This window comes from Lithobates pipiens, unplaced genomic scaffold, assembly GCF_037356315.1.
Source record: "Lithobates pipiens isolate NorthernLeopardFrog02 unplaced genomic scaffold, aLitPip1_a1.2 Scaffold_37, whole genome shotgun sequence".
NCBI classification, from domain to species: Eukaryota; Metazoa; Chordata; class Amphibia; order Anura; family Ranidae; genus Lithobates; species Lithobates pipiens.
Genome location: NW_027507825.1, coordinates 15,588,112 through 15,608,438, shown reverse-complemented (window position 1 = coordinate 15,608,438; position 20,327 = coordinate 15,588,112). Strand labels below are relative to the sequence as shown.

At 45.3% G+C, this 20,327-nt stretch overlaps 1 protein-coding gene across 1 annotated transcript in view; it reads right to left on the bottom strand.

Annotated features, from left to right (window-relative positions):
• Positions 1 to 20,327, bottom strand: part of CCDC88C (coiled-coil and HOOK domain protein 88C) — a 223,532-nt gene that overhangs the window by 57,779 nt on the left and 145,426 nt on the right. The window contains exons 13-15 of the mRNA XM_077466757.1: positions 12,646 to 12,827; positions 9,824 to 9,961; positions 3,094 to 4,164 (exon numbers count right to left, since the gene is read on the bottom strand). Of these exons, the coding sequence (XP_077322883.1) occupies positions 3,094 to 4,164; positions 9,824 to 9,961; positions 12,646 to 12,827 (1,391 nt within the window). The remainder of the gene's footprint in view (positions 1 to 3,093; positions 4,165 to 9,823; positions 9,962 to 12,645; positions 12,828 to 20,327) is intronic.

The window sequence follows — 20,327 nt, the reverse complement described above, 5'->3', positions numbered from 1 at the left end:
ATCATATTTACTGGTTTTAAAAACTTTTTTTTATTTTATTTTTTTAAATCTCTTCACTTACTTCCTGGTTTCTTGCCTAGGCAAATGAGGTCATACCTCTCAGGAGTCTTCAGGAGGGAAGAAGTAGTTTGCTTAGATATGCATAACCCTTCTGCCTATATGCCTCAGCTAAGGGCAGATGGATTCCAAGAAGTAAATGCTACATGACATCTGCCCATACCAAAGATGGTCACATCCAGAAATGCTAGGGAAGTGTTTTTTCAAGGATGGATGGGGGAGTTTGCTTTGAACAATAAAAATGAATTAACCACTTGCCAACCAGCCCCCGTCATTATACGGCGGTAGGTTGGGTCTTTCCCACTAATAGCCGTAGCTGTACGTCATCTTCTTTTAGAGCCACAGCACGGCGTGGGCATGTCCTCCGGCCACCCACGATCGCGGGAAAGAGAGCCAGAATGGGGATCTGTAAATGTAAACAGACAGGTCCCCTGTTCTGACAGGGGCTCAGGAACAATGATCTCTCTCCTCCTCCAGTCAGTCCCATTCCCTCCTTAGAAACACCTTCCAGGGAACACATTTAACCCCTTGACCGCCCCCTAGTGTTAACTAGAGGTCGACCGATATGGGTTTTTCTCTGGCCGATGCCGATACCGATATTTAGAAATCGCCATGGCCGATGGCCGATATATGATGCCGATTTTTTTGGGCCGATATGTTAGGCCGATTATTTATTTTTTCCCCTTCATCTCATAAAATCTAACAGACACTGGGGCGTTTTTCAGGCGCTTTAAAATAGCGCCTGTAAAGTGCCTGCAAAACAGCTCCCCTGCAGTCTGTGTGGAAGCCCCGAGTGCTTCCACACAGTGGAAAAAAAAAGTCCTGCAAGCAGCATCTTTCGAGTGGTGTATACCGCTCCTCCACCACTCCTGCCCATTGAAATGAATGGGCACCGCTGCCGAAGCACCTGCAATGCGATTTGGCAGTGGCGCTTCACGGGCACATTTAACCCCTTCCTGGGCTGCTAGCTGGATTATAAGTGCCCCGCTAAAGCGCCACTAAAACTGGCAGCGTTTTACCGTCAACGCCTGCTCGCTCCAGTGTGAAAGCAGCCTTAAGTGATACAGAAAATTTCTTACATTTATTAAACAAAACAAACATCCAAACAGTTCACTTGTATGTATAATTTAGAATGAGATTATATATATATAATTTTTTTTTTATATATATTACACAAAAACAGGTAATCAAAACTTTTGGATGAAAAAAAAAAAATGGGCTAGCTTTACTGTTTTTTTTTTTTTTTTTGGAAAAAATACAGATTGAGTTTGAAAGACTGCTGCGCAAATACCGTGTGACATAAAATATTGCAACAACCGCTATTTTATTCCCTGAGATCTCTGCTAAAAAATATATATATATATAAGTTTTGGGGGTTCTAAGTGAATTTCTAGCAGAAAATACAGGATTTTTATTTGTAAGAATCAAGTGTCAAAAAAGATTTAGTCTTTAAATGGTTAAACTGAGAACTCTACACACTGAGTTGAGTTCATTCATTCAGAAGTGTAAACATTGTATCTTTTTGATCTTTTCTTGGCAGACTGTCCAGAGAGGAGACAAGTCACTTCACTCAAGTCTCCAGGCAACTTGCACTGACTTCTATTACTGAAGTCATTTGCAAGTCGCGCTGAATAAATCATCGGCAACAGCACAATCGGCCGATTAATTAAAAAACGCTAAATATCGGCCGATATATCGGTCGACCTCTAGTGTTAACCCCCTTCCCTGCCAGTAACATTCACACAGTAATCAGTGCATTTCTATAGCACTGATCGCTGTATAAATGTCACTGGTCCCAAAAAAAGTGTAAAGTGTCCGATCTGTCCAAAGCAATGTTGCAGTCCTGCTAAAAAATGCAGATCGCTGCTATTGCTAGTAAAACAAAACAAAAAAACCCATAAAAATGCCATAATTCTATTCCATATTTTGTAAACGTTATAACTTTTGCACAAACCAATCAACATAAGCTTATTGTGATTTTTACCAAAAATATGTAGCATACATATTGGCCTAAACTGATGAAGAAATTCGTTTTTTCACTTTTTTTTTTTGGATATTTATTAAAGCAAAAAAATATTTTTTCAAAATTGTCTCTCTATTTTTGTTTATAGCGCAAAAGAAAAACCGCAAAGGTGATCAAATACCACCAAAAGAAATCTCTATTTGTTGGGGGGGAAAAAAAAAAGAACGTCAATTTTATTTGGTTACATCGTCGCACAACTGCGCAATTGTCAGTTAAAGCAACGCAGTGCCGTATTTCACAAAAAATGGCCTGCTCATTAAGGGGGAAAATCTTCCGGTCTTTAAGTGGTTAAATAGGGTTTTTGGTTTGTGGTGCTCAGATACACTGTTGTTCCACTCTAAAGCCCCGTACACACTATCAGATTGTCTGCTGAGTTTTTCCTTCAGGTTTACCAAAACCATGTAGTACAAGGGCCTGCCTGATTGCATACACATTGAAACCCCTAAGGTTTGACCTCATATTATATGGTTTTGGTAAATCTGATGGAAAAAAAAAAAATCAGCAGACAATCTGATAGTGTGTATGGGGCTTAAAGCTGACAAATGTTTGATACAATTTCTCTTCTCTCATTTCCTCTCCCAATTACTGTAGAACCCCTGTAATCAGCAGCAAGTCATATGAAAGTGCTGTTTATTGCCAAGTAGGTGTTCTAACTTCTAACCATCCCTTGCAATCCACAATGCAAGGCGTGACCTACAGAGAGGTTCTTCTTACATGGCATTGTGGTGGGTACCAGATCACCAACCTGGAGCTGAAGATTTATCTCCACGTTAAACCCTCCCAGGTTCAGTGAATTCTAGACTCTCAGGAGGAGAGCTAAAGAAAAGATCTGTGCCAACAAAAAGAAGACATGCGCTTTCCTGTTATTGGCGTATATATCTTCGTTTGAACAGTTTTGTTTTTTTTTGACAGATTTACTTGAAATCTTAAAAATCATGAAAACTGCAGTGAACATGTTCAGTATTCATGTCACCAGTCATTGGTTCAAGCTTATTATTCAGTGTTCTGCATACCTCTCTCAGCGTTGCTAATGTTCTTTTATCTACGGTCAGCTGCTGCAGCAGATCTTTGTTCTCCTTCTCGAGCTCTCGAGTTCTAGAAGAGGATTCTCGCAGCTTGGAAACCTCCTTCTCTAGTGTTCGGTTTTCTTTCTCCAAGTCGGCCAGCTTCACAGTGTTGTCGTCCAAGATGGCATCTTTAAGCTCCACCTGCTGCCACAGTCTCTTTGATTCCTTGTCCAACATCTTCTTGTCCTTCTCCAGTTGGGTTAAGTCCTGGTCCATCACTTTCTTCTCTTGTTCCAGCCTCTCCAGTCTCTTGTTGGAAATCCTAAATTCCTCTAAAGTCTTCTGAAGCTCCTTGTTTTCCTTCTCAGTGTCCCGAAGCTCAGATTCCAGCTCCTGGAGCTTCTTGTTTCCAGCCTCAAGTATCTGCTGAAGCCTCCAGTTCTCTTCGCTCAGGCCTTGGTAGCTGACTTCCAGGCGTTCAGACTTCTTTCCCAAGGCCTTTAGCACTTCGACGTTCTTCTGCAGCTCTTCTTTCTCTTTATGAAGATCAGCATTTTCTCTCTCAATCTGCGTTATTTTTGTACAGGAGAACCTCATGGCTTCTACTGCTCTCCTCAGTTCCAGGTTCTCCTCATCCAACTGCTTGTTCTCACTATCCAACACCTCCAAACGAATTGAAACATTCTGCAAAGTGTCTAGAGATTTCTTTAGGATTCTATTTTCTCCTTCTAATTTGCAGTTTTCTTTCTCAAGCGCCTCCACCTTCTCTTCCACGATCCTCACAGAGGACACTTTCTTGGTTAACACTTCATTCTGTTTCTCCAGTCGATGGATTTCCTTGCCCATCTCTTCTACCCTCTCCACCTTCTCCTTCACCTGATCATAGACCTTCTGTAGCTGCTTCCTTTCGTGTTCCACTTCATTCAGCTTACTGCTGGTGTCTGTGATGGTTTCATGCAGCATTTTATTTTCCATTTCCACATCTTTCACTCTGGAATCGGTGTGCTCTTGCGCTCTCTGTCGAAGAGCTGCCATCGCCTGGGAGAGGTGCTTGTTTTCTTGTTCCAGCTCTTTAATCTATAAAAACAAAGCACATAAAAGTCCAAAAATGTTTTTGTAAATATTAAAAAGGGATTTTTTTTTTCCCCCCATTTCAGATGGAACAGGGCTCTCCTAACCACGGTCCACTACAAGATTTACTCTGGCCCCCTACGAGATTTACTTTGGCCCCAACCAGGGTCAGTGGTATATATCGGACTCAATGCACAGACTTCAGGATTCAGATCAGTTGGTCTCCACTTCTTATGGGGCCCCATTGTAAGGTGGCGGCTCTTATATGTATAGGGGGCTGTGAAGTGGAGGAGGTTCCGGATGTGAACCGGAGATGTAAAGGGGGGAGGGCGAGAGAACTTGCGATGTAAAGGGGGGAGGGCGAGAGAACTTGTGATGTAAAGGGGGGAGGGCGAGAGAACTTGTGATGTAAAGGGGGGAGGGCGAGAGAACTTGCGATGTAAAGGAGGGGGGGGGCGAGAGAACTTGCGATGTAAAGGAGGGGGGGGCGAGAGAACTTGTGATGTAAAGGAGGGGGGGGCGAGAGAACTTGTGATGTAAAGGAGGGGGGGCGAGAGAACTTGTGATGTAAAGGAGGGGGGGGCGAGAGAACTTGTGATGTAAAGGAGGGGGGGGCGAGAGAACTTGCGATGTAAAGGAGGGGGGGGCGAGAGAACTTGCGATGTAAAGGAGGGGGGGGCGAGAGAACTTGCGATGTAAAGGAGGGGGGGGCGAGAGAACTTGCGATGTAAAGAAGGGGGGGGCGAGAGAACTTGCGATGTAAAGGAGGGGGGGGCGAGAGAACTTGCGATGTAAAGGAGGGGGGAGGGCGAGAGAACTTGCGATGTAAAGGGGGGAGGGCGAGAGAACTTGTGATGTAAAGGGGGGAGGGCGAGAGAACTTGTGATGTAAAGGGGGGAGGGCGAGAGAACTTGTGATGTAAAGGGGGGAGGGCGAGAGAACTTGTGATGTAAAGGGGGGAGGGCGAGAGAACTTGCGATGTAAAGGAGGGGGGGGCGAGAGAACTTGCGATGTAAAGGAGGGGGGGGCGAGAGAACTTGTGATGTAAAGGAGGGGGGGGCGAGAGAACTTGTGATGTAAAGGAGGGGGGGGGCGAGAGAACTTGCGATGTAAAGGAGGGGGGGGGCGAGAGAACTTGCGATGTAAAGGAGGGGGGGGCGAGAGAACTTGCGATGTAAAGGAGGGGGGGGCGAGAGAACTTGCGATGTAAAGGAGGGGGGGGCGAGAGAACTTGCGATGTAAAGAAGGGGGGGCGAGAGAACTTGCGATGTAAAGGAGGGGGGGGCGAGAGAACTTGCGATGTAAAGGAGGGGGGAGGGCGAGAGAACTTGTGATGTAAAGGGGGGAGGGCGAGAGAACTTGTGATGTAAAGGGGGGAGGGCGAGAGAACTTGTGATGTAAAGGGGGGAGGGCGAGAGAACTTGTGATGTAAAGGGGGGAGGGCGAGAGAACTTGTGATGTAAAGGGGGGAGGGCGAGAGAACTTGTGATGTAAAGGGGGGAGGGCGAGAGAACTTGTGATGTAAAGGGGGGAGGGCGAGAGAACTTGTGATGTAAAGGGGGGAGGGCGAGAGAACTTGTGATGTAAAGGGGGGAGGGCGAGAGAACTTGTGATGTAAAGGGGGGAGGGCGAGAGAACTTGTGATGTAAAGGGGGGAGGGCGAGAGAACTTGTGATGTAAAGGGGGGAGGGCGAGAGAACTTGTGATGTAAAGGGGGGGAGAGAACTTGTGATGTAAAGGGGGGGAGAGAACTTGTGATGTAAAGGGGGGGAGAGAACTTGTGATGTAAAGGGGGGGAGAGAACTTGTGATGTAAAGGGGGGGGGAGAGAACTTGTGATGTAAAGGGGGGGGGAGAGAACTTGTGATGTAAAGGGGGGAGAGAACTTGTGATGTAAAGGGGGGGTGAGAAAATTTGTGATGTAAAGAGGGGGGGGCGAGAGAACTTGTGATGTAAAGGGGGACCCTTTACAAAATAATCTGGAGTGGGTGACTGGGGACAAAGAGAAGGCTAATTTATTAAATACTTTCTTCAGTTCTGTGTATACAAAGGAGCATGAGGGAGCTCATGTCCATAATGGGGATGGTAGTGACACAGCCCCAAATCCACAATGGCTCAAAAGCGATATGGTCCAGAAATATTTGGACAGAATAAAGGTGGATAAAGCACCTGGACCTGATGGCATCCACCCAGGGATCCTAAAAGAATTGAGCTCTGTAATTTCAAAGCCATTGTATCTAATTTTTAGGGACTCATTAATGACAGGAATAGTACCACTGAATTGGCGCAGGGCCAATGTGGTGCCTATATTTAAAAAGAACAAAGTCTTTACCAAGTAACTATAGACCTGTTAGTTTAACTTCTATAGTTGGGAAGATACTGGAGGGATTAATAAAAGACCACATAGACGAGTTCTTGCAGGGAAAAAATATTTTAACCAACAGACAGCATGGATTCATGAAAGACAGAAGTTGTCAGACAAACCTGATCTCTTTTTATGAGGAGGTAAGTAAAACCTTAGACAGGTGGCGGTGGACGTGGTATACCGTATATACTCGAGTATAAGCCGAGATTTTCAGCCTCTTTTTTGAGGCTGAAAGTGCCCCCTCGGCTTATACTCGAGTCACCGCTGTCTGACTGCTCGATCAGCGTATCGAGCAGACAGACGGCGGACATTAAAATTCAAAAGCCGCGCCTCCTTCTCCGCCTCCGCCTGTGATAGGCGGAACACTGAATTTCCCAGCAGTCAGTGTTCCGCCTATCACGGACATCCGCTCATTCTCATACTACGGACGAGTATGAGAGGATGTCCGTGATAGGCGGAACACAGGCTGCTGGGAAATTGAGTGTTCCGCCTATCACAGGCGGAGGCGGAGGCGCGGCTTTTGAATTGTAGAATGGCCGCCGAGAAGAGCGGCGATCCTGGAGCGGCGATCCATCGGCACGACACGGGACGGAGGAGGCACGGGACGGAGGAGGCTCGGGACGACGGCGGCCTCGGGACGGAGGCTTGGGACACAGGTAGGCTGGACACACACACACACAAGGCTGCACGGACACACACACACACACACACACACACACACACACACACAGGGATGGATGGATGGATGGATGGATACACACACACACACACACACACACACACACACACACACACACACACACACACACACACACACAGGGATGGATGGATGGATGGATGGATACACACACACACACACACACACACACAGGGATGGATGGATGGATGGATGGATACACACACACACACACACACACAGGGATGGATGGATGGATGAATACACACACACACACACACAGGGATGGATGGATGGATGAATACACACACACACACACACAGGGATGGATGGATACACACACAGGGATGGATGGACGGACACACACACAGGAATGGATGGATGGATGGATGGATGGACACACACACAGGGATGGATGGACGGACACACACACAGGGATGGACGGACACACAGGGATGGACAGCCATGTCTCACCCTCGGCTTATACACGAGTCAATACGTTTTCCAGTTTTTTGGGGGTAAATTGGGGGCCTCGGCTTATATTCGGGTCGGCCTATACTCGAGTATATACGGTACTTGGATTTTGCAAAAAGCGTTGGATACAGTTCCGCACACACGGCTCATGTGTAAGGTAAAGTCTACAGGTTTGGAAATATCAGTTTGTTAAATGGATAGAAAACTGGCTAAAAGACAGAATTCAGAGAGTCGTGGTTAATGATTCTTACTCTGAATGGTCTAAGGTTATCAGTGGTGTACCCCAAGGTTCAGTGCTGGGACCCTTACCTTTTAATAACTTTATAAATGATATTGGGTCTGGGATCAAAAGTAACATTTCCGTCTTTGCAGATGACACCAAGCTATGCAGTGGAATAACCTCCTTACAGGATGTCTCCAATTTACAAGCCGACCTCAATGCTCTGTCTAATTGGGCGACTATGTGGCAGATGAGGTTTAATGTTGAGAAATTTAAAGTTCTGCACTTGGGGGCTAAGAATATGCATCATACATTCTAGGGGGAGTACAACTGGGGGGATCCATAGTGGAGAAGGATCTGGGGGGATCCATAGTGGAGAAGGATCTGGGGGGATCCATAGTGGAGAAGGATCTGGGGGTTTTGGTAGATCATAAGCTCAATAATAGCATGCAATGCCAAGCTGCAGTTTCCAAAACGAGCAAAGTCCTTTCCTGTATTAGGAGAGGTATGGACTCCAGAGAGAGAGATATCATTTTGCCCCCCTGTTCAAATCATTAGTAAGACCTCATCTGGAATATGCAGTTCAGTTTTGGGCGCCAGTTCTCAAAAAGGATATTGGGGAACTAGAGAAAGTGCAGAGAAGGGCAACCAAACTGATAAGAGGCATGGAGGAGCTCAGCTATGAGGAAAGATTAGAGGAACTGAATTTATTCTCTTGATAAGAGGAGATTAGGGAGGAATATGATCAACATGTACAAATATATAAGGGGTCCAATATAGTGAACTTGGTGTCGAGTTATTCACTTTACAGTCAACAAAGAGGACAAGGGGACACTCTTTACGTCTATCGGAAAAGAGATTTCATCTCCAAATACAGAAAGGTTTCTTCACAGTAAGAGATGTGAAAATGTGGAATAGACTCCCTGCAGAGGTGGTTCTGGCCAGCTCAGTGGATTGCTTTAAGAAAGGCCTGGATTATTTCCTAAGTGTACATAATATAACTGGGTACTGACATTTATAGGTAAGGTTGATTCGGGGAAATCAGATTGCCTCTCGGGGGATCCTGATGGAATTGGTTCCCCTGCTTTAGCAAATTGGATCATGTTCTGCCTTCCTCTGGATCAACTGTGGGTATAGAATTGGGTATATGGGATTGTATGATAATATTATTATTATTTTTTTTTGTGGTTGAACTAGATGGACTTGTGTCTTTTTTCAACCTGACTATGTAACTTGTGATGTAAAGGGGGGGAGAAATAACTTGTGATGTAAAAGGGGGGGAGGGGGGGGGGAGAAATAACGTGTGATGTAAAGGGTGGGGGGAGAACTTGTGATGTAAAGGGGAGAAGAAACTTGTGATATAAACTTATTCCTCATAGAACTTTTATTCATACAGTTACATTTCATTTATTCCTTTTTAAAACTTTTTTTTTTTTTTTTTTTGGACCACAAATATTTGCAAAGTATATGATGTGGCCCTTGTATTTAAAAGTTTGGAGACCCCTGGAATAGAGTATGGGAGGGATAGAACACCTGTCAGGTTTTTCTGACGATCTGTGTCCCAATGGAAAAATTTCTCTTCACTTCCTGTCTCATAGCCCCCCCCTCCCAAAAAAAAAAAAAAAACACAGGATGAAATTCCTTCAAAGTGAAGGAATCCCTGGTTGTCCAGATTAGCGTCCCCATTGGGAACATCTCAAAATGAGTGATTTCATTGAAAGATTTCCTTCTATTCCTTTTCTGGCGGCAGCCAAAAATGTGGGTTTTCTTTCACTATCTAATAATGATAAACATGACAGATAGAGAGGAGGAATCTCCCTAATGGGGGCCCAGACGGCAATAAAATATTTGACAGGGGCTCCAATTCCATCCCACTCTATTTTAAACCTAAAAACGTTTTTAGTTATACTTTAGCCGTTATCCAGGCCCACCTGCTTGCCCTTCTCAGACTTGACATTTTCCAGAACCTGAGAAAGTTGCTCCTTCTCTTTCAGAAGATCCTCGCTAAGACTCTCCAAGTCAGCGCTGCTCTGCCTTTCCTTCTCAATCTGCATGTGCAGATTCTCGATCTGAAAAAAAAAAAAGAATATGGAATGTAATTCAGTTCATAGGTTTGTTTGAGAACAACTGAAAAATAAAAGGCCATATTATTTTCCTTGTAGAAGGAATACCACTTGTACAACTGCAAAAGGTGGCTGCTTTGAGGATTCAACAAATTTAGATGACATTTTGTTTACCAAAACCGTTTCATTTTTTCGTTTTGATTTAAAAAAAATAGTTTATTTCTTTCGTGCTTTAATTTTAAAGTACATAAGGGCATTAAAGGGCAATCTTTTTTAATACAAACTAGAAAAATTGGGCTGTTCTAAAACTTGTAACTGGTAATGTTGAGGGTGCAGATACAACTAAGCCCACAAGGTCAGAGGGCTGTACCATAATTGTTCTCACTTTACTCACTTATAAAAAATGAAGAAACTGTCAGGGCTGGGCTCAGCCCTTCCTTCTCCGAGCTGGCCGCTTAGCTGTCGGCTAATTGTCAGCTCCTATCTCTCCACAGTTACTCAGCTGTTGATGATATCCTGCTCATCAGTCCTGCCTACTTAAGCCATCCAGTCCAGAGGAGCTCTGCCTTCACCTTGATCAACATCACAGAAACTATCTCCTGCGATCCTGTTCCATACTTGCTTTGCTGACATCCCATCTGGCTCCAGATCCTGCTTGCTGTCCCCTTACATTGAATTGATCCCCGACTTCTGGCTTGGCTGACTATCCATTCCGGTTACTGAACTTTGGCTATGTTTTGACTACATTTGTTCTTTATACTTTTATTATTAAACAGGTGTGATTTAACTGTATTTCTGTCTCGGCCTGATTTCATGGTCAAACCTTTTCTGTTCTGTATTACTTGAGCACTGAATTGATTTATAAGAAAGCCAGCTATGCCCCATGTTTAAATAACTGGCAGTTTAGGGATAGGACTTTTCAAATTAAAAATGTAGTCAAAAAGTGAGTTTTCCCCTAAAGCTGCAAACACAACACTTACCTGTATATGATGTGCAATGCCATGCAGGCTGCTTCTTCATGTAGACATCATCTCTGCAGGGTGCCCGGGCCTCTTCCAGGAGCTAAACTTCCCTTATGGGAGTTCTCTATACATTTTGGGTCCTTGGGCTGAACTGAATTTAAGGTGGTCCAAAGGGGTCACCTCTTGCTCTCATCCACTGAGAAAAAAAGACTTTGCACAGTTTACACTGAATCTACCACAATCTCTAAATGGGGAAGAGTCGGAGGAACGACAAGACTCTCTCCCTTATTAAGACACCACGTTACATTAAGTGTAAACAATGTTCAGGTTTTTTCAATTCCTCAATGAATGAGAGGGCATGGAGGGGTGGGTCCCCGTCAAACTGTCATGAATGCAGTTCAGCTGGAAGACCAAAAATTATTAATCCCTATTGTGCCGCAAATGCAACACCAGTAAGAGGACCGGGAACCTTGCAGAGGAGATTTGTACATGAAGCAGCAGCCTAAAAATAAATGCATAGATTCCCTGCTGCTACTGTTAGGCTGGCAACCACATCAGGTCCTTAATCCATGCTTTCGAAATCCAGCACAGGGTAGCTACTGTCAGTCCAGCTTTATTCAAACCCACACATGCACAAGCCCTGATGAAGAGTGATTAGTTAGGCTCCTGAAACATGTTGGCTATCCTTTTTACTCCTAAGGTATCATGAATGCAATTTGAACTGGACTCTCAACCACACGTCAGTGTGAATGGGCCCTAAGGTGTGCCATTTTATTAGTAGTGAAATGGTGTTGCTGCAGCCGTACTGCCAACGTTAAATTATAATTTTGAAGAAAAACTACAGTTCCATATTTATAATCTAGTATTTTGATTGCTTTGGTGGGAACCCAGTCACATGACTGACCAGGATTATCCTATCATGGAGCAGCATTTTTCAGAGTACACGCTAAAGCAGTGGTTCACTGCGCTACTTCCTCCTGGTCCTCCATGCTCCCATAGTGTCCTCAACCTCCTATACATGCCCGCAGTGCTCCCACAGTCTGTTGCAGACCTCCAGCCAACTATACTGCTTCTAACCTGCCACTGTGCCTCCCAACCTGCCACAGCGTAGTGCCATCCAGTCTCCCACAGTACCCCTGCAAAGCCTGCCGCCTCCTGGAGAGAACCTCAGCCCCCCGAGCATCCTCAGCCCCCACAGTACTTCCCAGCCTGTTGCCAAGTCTCCAACCCCCTACAGTGCCTCCAAATTCCAGCAGTGTCCTGCTGTGCCTCACAACCTCCCACAGTGCCTCCTAGCCCCTGCAATGTCCTCTATTCTCGCACAGTGCCCCTGCAAGCCCTTAGCCCCCTAACTCCAACTGTGTGCCACTGTGCCTTTTAACCTCCCATGGTGGCTCCTAGCCCCTGAAGTGCCCTCCAAACTTCCCACAGTACCCCTGCAAGCCCCCAGTCTTCTTTGGAGACCCCAGTCCCCTCCAGAAACCTCATCCGCCCCCTCCCCCCCATAGGGCTACCAAATCTGCTGCAGAGTCCCCTCCAGAACTCCCTGCTCCTCCCCCAATGGCGAATGGTTAAGAACTAGGTTCTACACCACAGCCAGCACTTAACTTATGGCTCGTAAAATGCGGAGCGCAATGCAGAGCAAACACTTTGCAATCTGCTCTCCCATTTTCAAACAGCCCCTTAGAGCCATAAGGTTGGCAGTATCTCCCATTTCCTGGAACTGACCTTCTTACTAAGCTGCTGATTTTCCTTCTCCAGCTCCTGGCCCTTCAGGCTGCTCTCCTCCAGGCTGATGGAAGCCTCCCTCAGCTCCTGAATGATGTTCTGCAGGGACTGGTTCTCCTTCTCCAACTTCAGGATCCGACTGGACGCCGACTCGTTCAGCTCAAACACAAATGACTTTCTGGCTGTTAAGGCGAGAGAAAAGTCAGCACTTTACATATATGGACTTGTTCAGTTAAGGGCCCACACTGTCGCCCTAAATTTCTGCAAATAAGAAAAATCACCTTTTTTGCTGGCTTCCATGCTGCACACAGTGAAATTTTCTGGACAATATCCCGGGGAATGCCGAGTACCCCAGATCTCATGAAATGATACTACAGGACAGTGTAGATCAGGGGTGGTCAACCTGTGGCCTGTTTACTCATGCTCTGGAGATGGCGGGTTGGCAACCCACAATCTGGGCTTGCCGACCCGCCATCCCAGAGCATTAGAGTGCACGGAGCCGGCAGCGGAGGAAGCAGGTGGCTGTAAAGGGAGCATAAGCCGAAAGAGCTGATGCTTCCTCTGTTGCGCCGGCTCCTTTCCCAGGAGGAGTGAAACCAAGTGCATTTCACTTGGGACCTTTCTGGCAGCCTGAAGAGTGATGACTAGCAGACGCTGAAAAAAAAATCATATTAAAAAAGGTCATTAGGCTGCTTTCACGCTGATCCGTAGGTGCAGTGAAGTACACCTGCGCTTTCCTGCAGGATTGCTGTACTGAGCCATAGACTTCTATCATATCCTGCGGGTTTGTGCTCCTAAATTTAAGAGTTTTGGTGTGGTTTCAGAAAGTGCACCACACTCATAAGATGTAATAGAAGTCTATGGCTCAGTGCAGCTATCCCGCAGGAAAGCCACAGGTGCACTGTGCTGGTTTACCCAGACCCCCACAACCGTTGATGTCATCGGGTGACTCCGCCCCATTTAAGAAATGTTAGACGAATGAAGCCTTTGACGAGGCTGAAGGTTTTTTTTTTTTTCTCCGGGTCCATCATCTGTCGTAATTGACTATGGATCTACAACGTGGGACGCATTTTTACAATTTTTTATTAAAGGAATTGTCAAAAACTCGTGTTGTGTATACTCATTTGCATGGGGGAGGGATCTGGGGGCCCCCTTGTTAACAGGGACTTCCACATTCCGATAAGCCCCCAGCCCGGAGACCCCCACAACCACCACCCAAGGTTTTGGGGAGGAGGCCCTTGAGGGCACATGGTCTGGTATGGTTCCTAAAAGGGGGGGGGGGGCAATTTGCTTGTTCCCCCCCCCCCCCTTTCCTGGCCTGCAAGCTCGGATAAGGGTCTGGTATGAATTGAGTGGAAGGACACAGCGCTGTTTTTTTTTTTTCCTGAATTTTCTATTGCTGGCATTCTTTAAATTTACATTTCATTCTCATCGGGGGAAACCCTCTGGGCAGCTGATACAGCATCGGTTGTTAACCACTTCAACACCGTGCACTTTCCCCCCTTCCTGCCCAGGCCAATTTTCAGCTTTAAGTGCTGTCACACTTTGAACGACAATTGCGCAGTCATGCAATGCTGTACCCAAACCAAAATGTTTTGTTTTTTTCACACAAATGGAATTTACTTTTGGTGGTATTTGATCACCTCCTCTTTTTTTTTTTTTTGTTACAAAACTTAGTAAATAAGCAAGTTTTCTCCTTCACTGATAAGGCTACACTGATGAAGCACTTATATGCAGCACTGATAGGCGGTACTGATAAGTGGCACTCATGGGCGGCACTCATAGGCAGGGCCAGGACAAGGGATGGGCAGGATGGGCGGCTGCCCTGGGCATTGTGATATCATCTGAGGTGGGGGGGGGGGGGGGCATCACAAGGAGATCGGGGAAAGGGGATTTGTGTTGGAAGGGGGAATTTGGCAGAGTGGCAGGAAGTTTTATTGTAGTTGGGGGGAATTTGAGTGTGTGTGTGTGTGTGTGGGGGGGGGGGGGGGTGTTAAGAGTGATTCAGGAGGGTTTGTGTAGGGAGGGGTGATGGGGGGGGGTAATAAGATTCGTGCTGGGGGGGGATTTTGGGGGTTGAAGAGATGTGCTAGGAGAGGGGGTTTCAACAGGGAGCATATTTGTACTGGGAAGAGGGGGAATTTATGCCTTATGGATTTCATGCTAATGGGCAGCACTCATCAGGAGGAACTGGCAGGCATCACTGATGGGCACAGAGTGCCATACTAACGGGCACTAATTGGCACCCCTGGTGGGCTCACCTGGTGGTCTGATGTGGGTATGCCTGGTGGTCTGAATTGGGCATCCTCAATGGGTCTGCACTTATAATCAATGTACCATTTATCGTCGCAGACCCCCCTGTAAGGAGAGAGGCCGATCGGCTCTCCTCTACCCATGTCAGTACGAGTGGGGGAAAAGCCGATAAATGTCTCTTCCTGCTTACACTGTGATCGGACACAGCTGATCAAGTGGTAAAGAGCCTACGTTATATGCTCCTTTTACCAAGATCGGAGATGTGGTGTGTCAGACTACACCACACCACCGATCGCCGCGCAGCCCAACTCTGTGGGTACACAGTAGCGGCTTATCCAGCTGGACATCATATAATACCCAGTCGGGATAATGAAACCACTTTCCGGCCATCATTTTGCTATATGGTGGGCAGGAGGTGGTCAAGGATGCGGAAACCGCCTTCCCAGTCCACTTCTTAACCAGATATTCTTCACACAGAATTCTAATTGTTCTGAAAATTTTGAATTTATTAGAAAACAAACCAAATTAAACTAAATTTCAACTAAATTCATTACTATTTCATTTCGGAGATTCAGATACATCCGAATCTCCAAACAACCCAAAAATTTGTTTGAGTTTACATTCGGACCAAAACGAACTGCACGTCAAGTGCAGCCTCCAGTCAGTCTGTTAGCTTGAAGAAGTGAGTGCTTTGCAATCCTAGTCTATGAGGCTGTGCATTTCTATTGATGCACACAGTGTAGGGAGACAGAACAATAGTCTCTGCACATAAGGGTGGCTCCATAGGATGCTACAAGAGAAAGGAGCTACCCCCGAGACAGGAAACATGGGGCAGCAATCATAGCACTGGCTTGAACTGGAACATAGACCAGGGTTAAAAATTAATGAAGGTGCATTCCCTAGGATATTGCCCAAAAATTAAGACTTTACCCTTGCCTAGGCACAATGGGCAGAAGAGGGGGTAAGTAAAGGATTAAATCAGCTGCTGAAAGCGCTTAAAACCTGAAGGTTTGCTATAACTTTAAGGGCTCACTTTAGGGGTAAAGGCTAAACTCCGGGCATTTAATTGGGTTCAACTACTTTAAATGCACCCACTTACCACAGAAAGCTTTTAATTCCATATTCAGGAACTAAAGAAACGCACATAGGAGTCAAGCGTGCCTTACAATTCATAGTGTGGGTGCTGTGAACATAACTGACCCAATGCCACTAGGGGGAGCTGCTGTGCTACACGTGGTCAGATGGTTCATTCCGGATTTTTTTTTTTTGCTGGCGCTTTTCTATGCGGCGTCCGAAGCTGTGCAATGCAATTAAGAAACAACCTGATCCCAGAAACCAGACACACAATCCCTTTTCTTTATTTGGGATTCTTCTAGTGAAACTCAGCACCGAACACCGACCTAGGGGCGGTCCTGGCATTCTCATTTCACTCACAACCAACAATTAGTTCTTCAGTATGTAAAGGGTTAAAGTTTGCATCATAGGATGCTGTCTTCCCCTTACCTGACCCAGAACTCAAAACTACTTGAATGGAATGATCAGGATAAGCTTATTCTCTTATTAAAGCTCACCTGTAACACAAAAAAACGTATGGTATGGCCATTTCGCAGGCCGGGACCATTATTTCCACCTTACAGGTCTCAGGTATAAAAAGATATGCATAAGAGTTTCAGGTTTCATTTTTTTTTTTTTACAGCCATCCAGAATGTAATGGAAGGATGTAAAAAGCCTTCAATATGTTTGATCTGATGGGAATCCTGCCAGCTACACCAGTTTGCAAACTAAATATCTCGCCAATCTTGAATCTCTTAATGTTTCCACTAGGGTTTGTCTCAATAGCACTTTAAGACCAAGTACAAGTACTGATACTTTTTTGTATTATATGTCACGTTTTGTTTTTTTACTATTTAATTTTTTAGAATTATTATTATTATTTTTTTAGAATTTTTTACAATTTATGTATTTTTAGAAATGCTTTCTTTTTGTAAGGGGGGCAAGGGGCGGCAGTGTCAGTGTTTGTTTTATTTTTTTTACAATTTTCCTTTAGAATATTTATTACGTGTCCTTTTTTTTATTTTTTATTCAACCCTGTTGGGGGGCTTTGGTGTGGTGTCAGGGGTCTAAACAGACCACTGATATTTCCCTTTTTGCGACAGAGAAAGGGACTGAGGATAGAGATTCCACAGTCCCTTTCTCAGCAGCTTCATCTGCACTGAAGATAAATGGAAAGGAGACAGACTCCTCTCCATTCATAAACACGGAGACACAGTTTACAATACTCAGTCATGAATGGACAGAGTCAGTAATCACTGACTCTGTTCATTCGGAAAAGGAAGGAGCCGGTAAATGAAATATTTACCAGCTCCTTCCTCCTTAAAGATCTTGGGGGGGGGGGGAAGAGGTGAGAGGCTGGAAGAGCACAGGGAGGAGGAGCACACGGAGGGGGAGTACCGGAAGAGGACAGGGGGCAGTGGAGGAGTGCACAGAGGGGGACTGGAGGACGGGTGAGGGGGGGACCGGAGGAGTGCACGGAGGGTGAGTGGAGGAGGAGGGGGGGACCGCACAGAAAGGGGGTGGAGGAGGAAGAGGGAAGGGGGGATTGGAGGAGCGCACATAGGGGGGACCGGAGGAGCCCATTGGTTTTCAATAAAGCAGCTGAAAGTCATGGGAGGGAGAGGAGGAGAAGCGGCTGTTGTGATTATAACTTCCCTCGCTGCCGCACCGATTGTTCCTGAGTGTCCAGGTATCGGACTAGGCATCGGGAGCATTTGCAGGAGTGCAAGCACTCCTGCAAATACTCTGTATCAGGACCGATACCAGTATCGGGACAACCCTAGTTTCCACCCTTCTTTCCCTCTATTTGTTCCTTCTCCCCCCCCACTTCTAAACCACCCCCCCCCTCCAATATGATTACCCCAAACATGCACAGCATGCATCCGTTATCCAACATAATTTCTGCACCTTCTTCTATGACCTTAATCAACACCGATTAAGAAACTCTAATTCGATAAAAGAATTCTGCAGACAATTTTCACTTTTATTCTAAATATATTGCCAGAAATAAAATTAATATATGGCTGCTAACACAAAGATTTGATATACAAAACCAGGAAGAAATTAAAACAAAGTGTAGCGCCACAAATATAAACTAGTAGTTAAGTGTTTCTAGTGCAATATAAAAAGGTAAGTGTCTGCCAGTAATAAGTAAATACCCCTTGATAATGTCCAATTAGATGAAACACGCCGGTTAGGGACTTGGTGCTGACATCACACCGCTGCACGATCCCTAGTTGGCAGCAGCCATCTGTGTGAGATGGATTGCTTTTACAATTTTGTTTGTTTTATTTAAAATTTTCACATTTACACCATTGGTATGCAATTATCCATTGTTGCAAACCCTGTTGTAACATTTGTCCCATGGTTTTATGTTCTTGTGAAACCTAATAAAAATATTGAAGCTGGAAAAAAATATTTTTCAAGGACACAAATGTATCACAATACAGTCTTCCCTGGGAACTTGAGATCATCATGCAGTAAAAGAATCAGAGTATGAAAGGGTTAAAACCCCTTGAGGAAATGATGTATGGTTACCATTGCATCCTATGTTGATGTTCTTTTTTGCATGAATAAGGATTTTATTTAAAAAATAAAAAAAAAACATACATTTTTTGCTGCCCGTGTCCTGCTGGGGAGATTTCTCTCAATTTCCTGTCCTGACGACACAAGAGGAAATGAGAAGAAATCTCTCCAAAGCAAACATTCTAGTTATAGTAGCAGGCATCCCAATGGAGGATTTCCCCCACTTTTTGCTCTAACTATAAAATGTTGGATCACCCATCACTTTGTCTCCCGATGATGGTCCATGTATAGAGTGGGTGAATCCCCCCCCCCCCCCCCCCCCAGTAGTGACACGGACTGCAATGAAAACCTGGCAAAGGCCCAATCCTTGCATACTTTATCTTTTTTTAAAACTTTAAGAGCTTATCATTGACTTCCTCTCTACAGTGTTTGATAGTCATGGGGGCAGCAGACAGTCTAGTGGTCTTCAGAAAAATTTCAAGTTCATCTTCTTTAGGTGTGAAAGAGATGAAATTAATTCAATGAGCTCACTGGCTCCAGCTCGGCTGCTCACATAAAACAAGGATCCCCTAGACAGGTCCTAGCGTACGTAAAAAAATGCTTTATTGAAAAACTGTAATCCGTTGACTTGCATGTGATTATTTTGGCCTGTTTGGTGTTCCACCAGCTGCAGGGTTGATTGCCTACCCGTCTTCCTGGAAGAGTTCTAGAAGATAGTGAGCTGGAAGATTCAAATCAGCAGCTGAATATTTATGCAGCCCTGACCAATACCTGGGGAATGTGCCCAGATGGTGGCTGGGAGGGGGAATAAATAGCCTGGGGCTTAGAACAAATAGAGATCTTGTCCTGGAGGAGAAGAAGATACCAGCCTAGAGGGCTGCTACCCTTCTGCCATGTGCTCTGCTGCTCATCGAGGTCCCAGCTAGGCTAGCTGGAGGGCCTATTCTGCTGAAGTTCTGACTGAGGGACACAGTCTTTTAGGGATCTGGTCTGGGCTCACAGGAGAGGTGTCTGGAAGATATTGGAAGGAGGCAGCCAATTATCCCGGGACATTAGTGAGTACAGACCAGTGTGAGACACCAGTGACTTCTACTATCCCTCTTGTGCCAGAGTCAGCATTGCTGAAAGGTAACATTGTTCACGGTGTCCTGGTAAAGCTCAGCACAATATTTGCTGCTGCAAGAACTCTGCTCAAGGCTCTTTGGAGGAAGATTAGTATCCTCAAGTTGCTGCTTGAGCAACTTGAAGCAACTTGCTTGTTATCCCACAGTTACCCTTAACCTATCCAAGTTCAGATTAGGCAGTAAAGCATCAGAAAAGCCTATCCCTAGAGTGAATATTGAGCCAAAAGTTACTGACTGCATGCTTGGCTGCGGATCCAACTACTGGTAAAGCGCCCAAGGCCCTAACAGTAGGCTCCTACGAAGGTAAGTGCTACAGTGACAAGGAATTAAAGCCAAGAATAAGGATACAAAATAGGCAGCTAGCCAAAAGGAAAAAAGTCCAAAAATTCTTTAATAGCTCTTTAGCAACATTGCAACATGTTTCGGGGGCCACACAATCCTCCTTTATCCTTAGCCTCCTTTTTAAGAAAGTTTCGTCGATGACTCAAGAACCACTCTTAACCAGCAAAGTCTGTATTCAGATGCATCTCAAAAACAACCAGTCTAAAGTTTTCCAGTGTTCATAGCATGGTTCTGAAGGCCACACACATCAGGGCTTACTATGGGATTCCAAGGGGTTAAAGGCTAGCCTAGTACAAGGCCAAACTGCTTTCTCAGTCTTTCCTCAAAAGTAGCAAAGACTCTCTAACTGGAAACTTGCTAACTAAAGAGGACTGGTCTCAAACT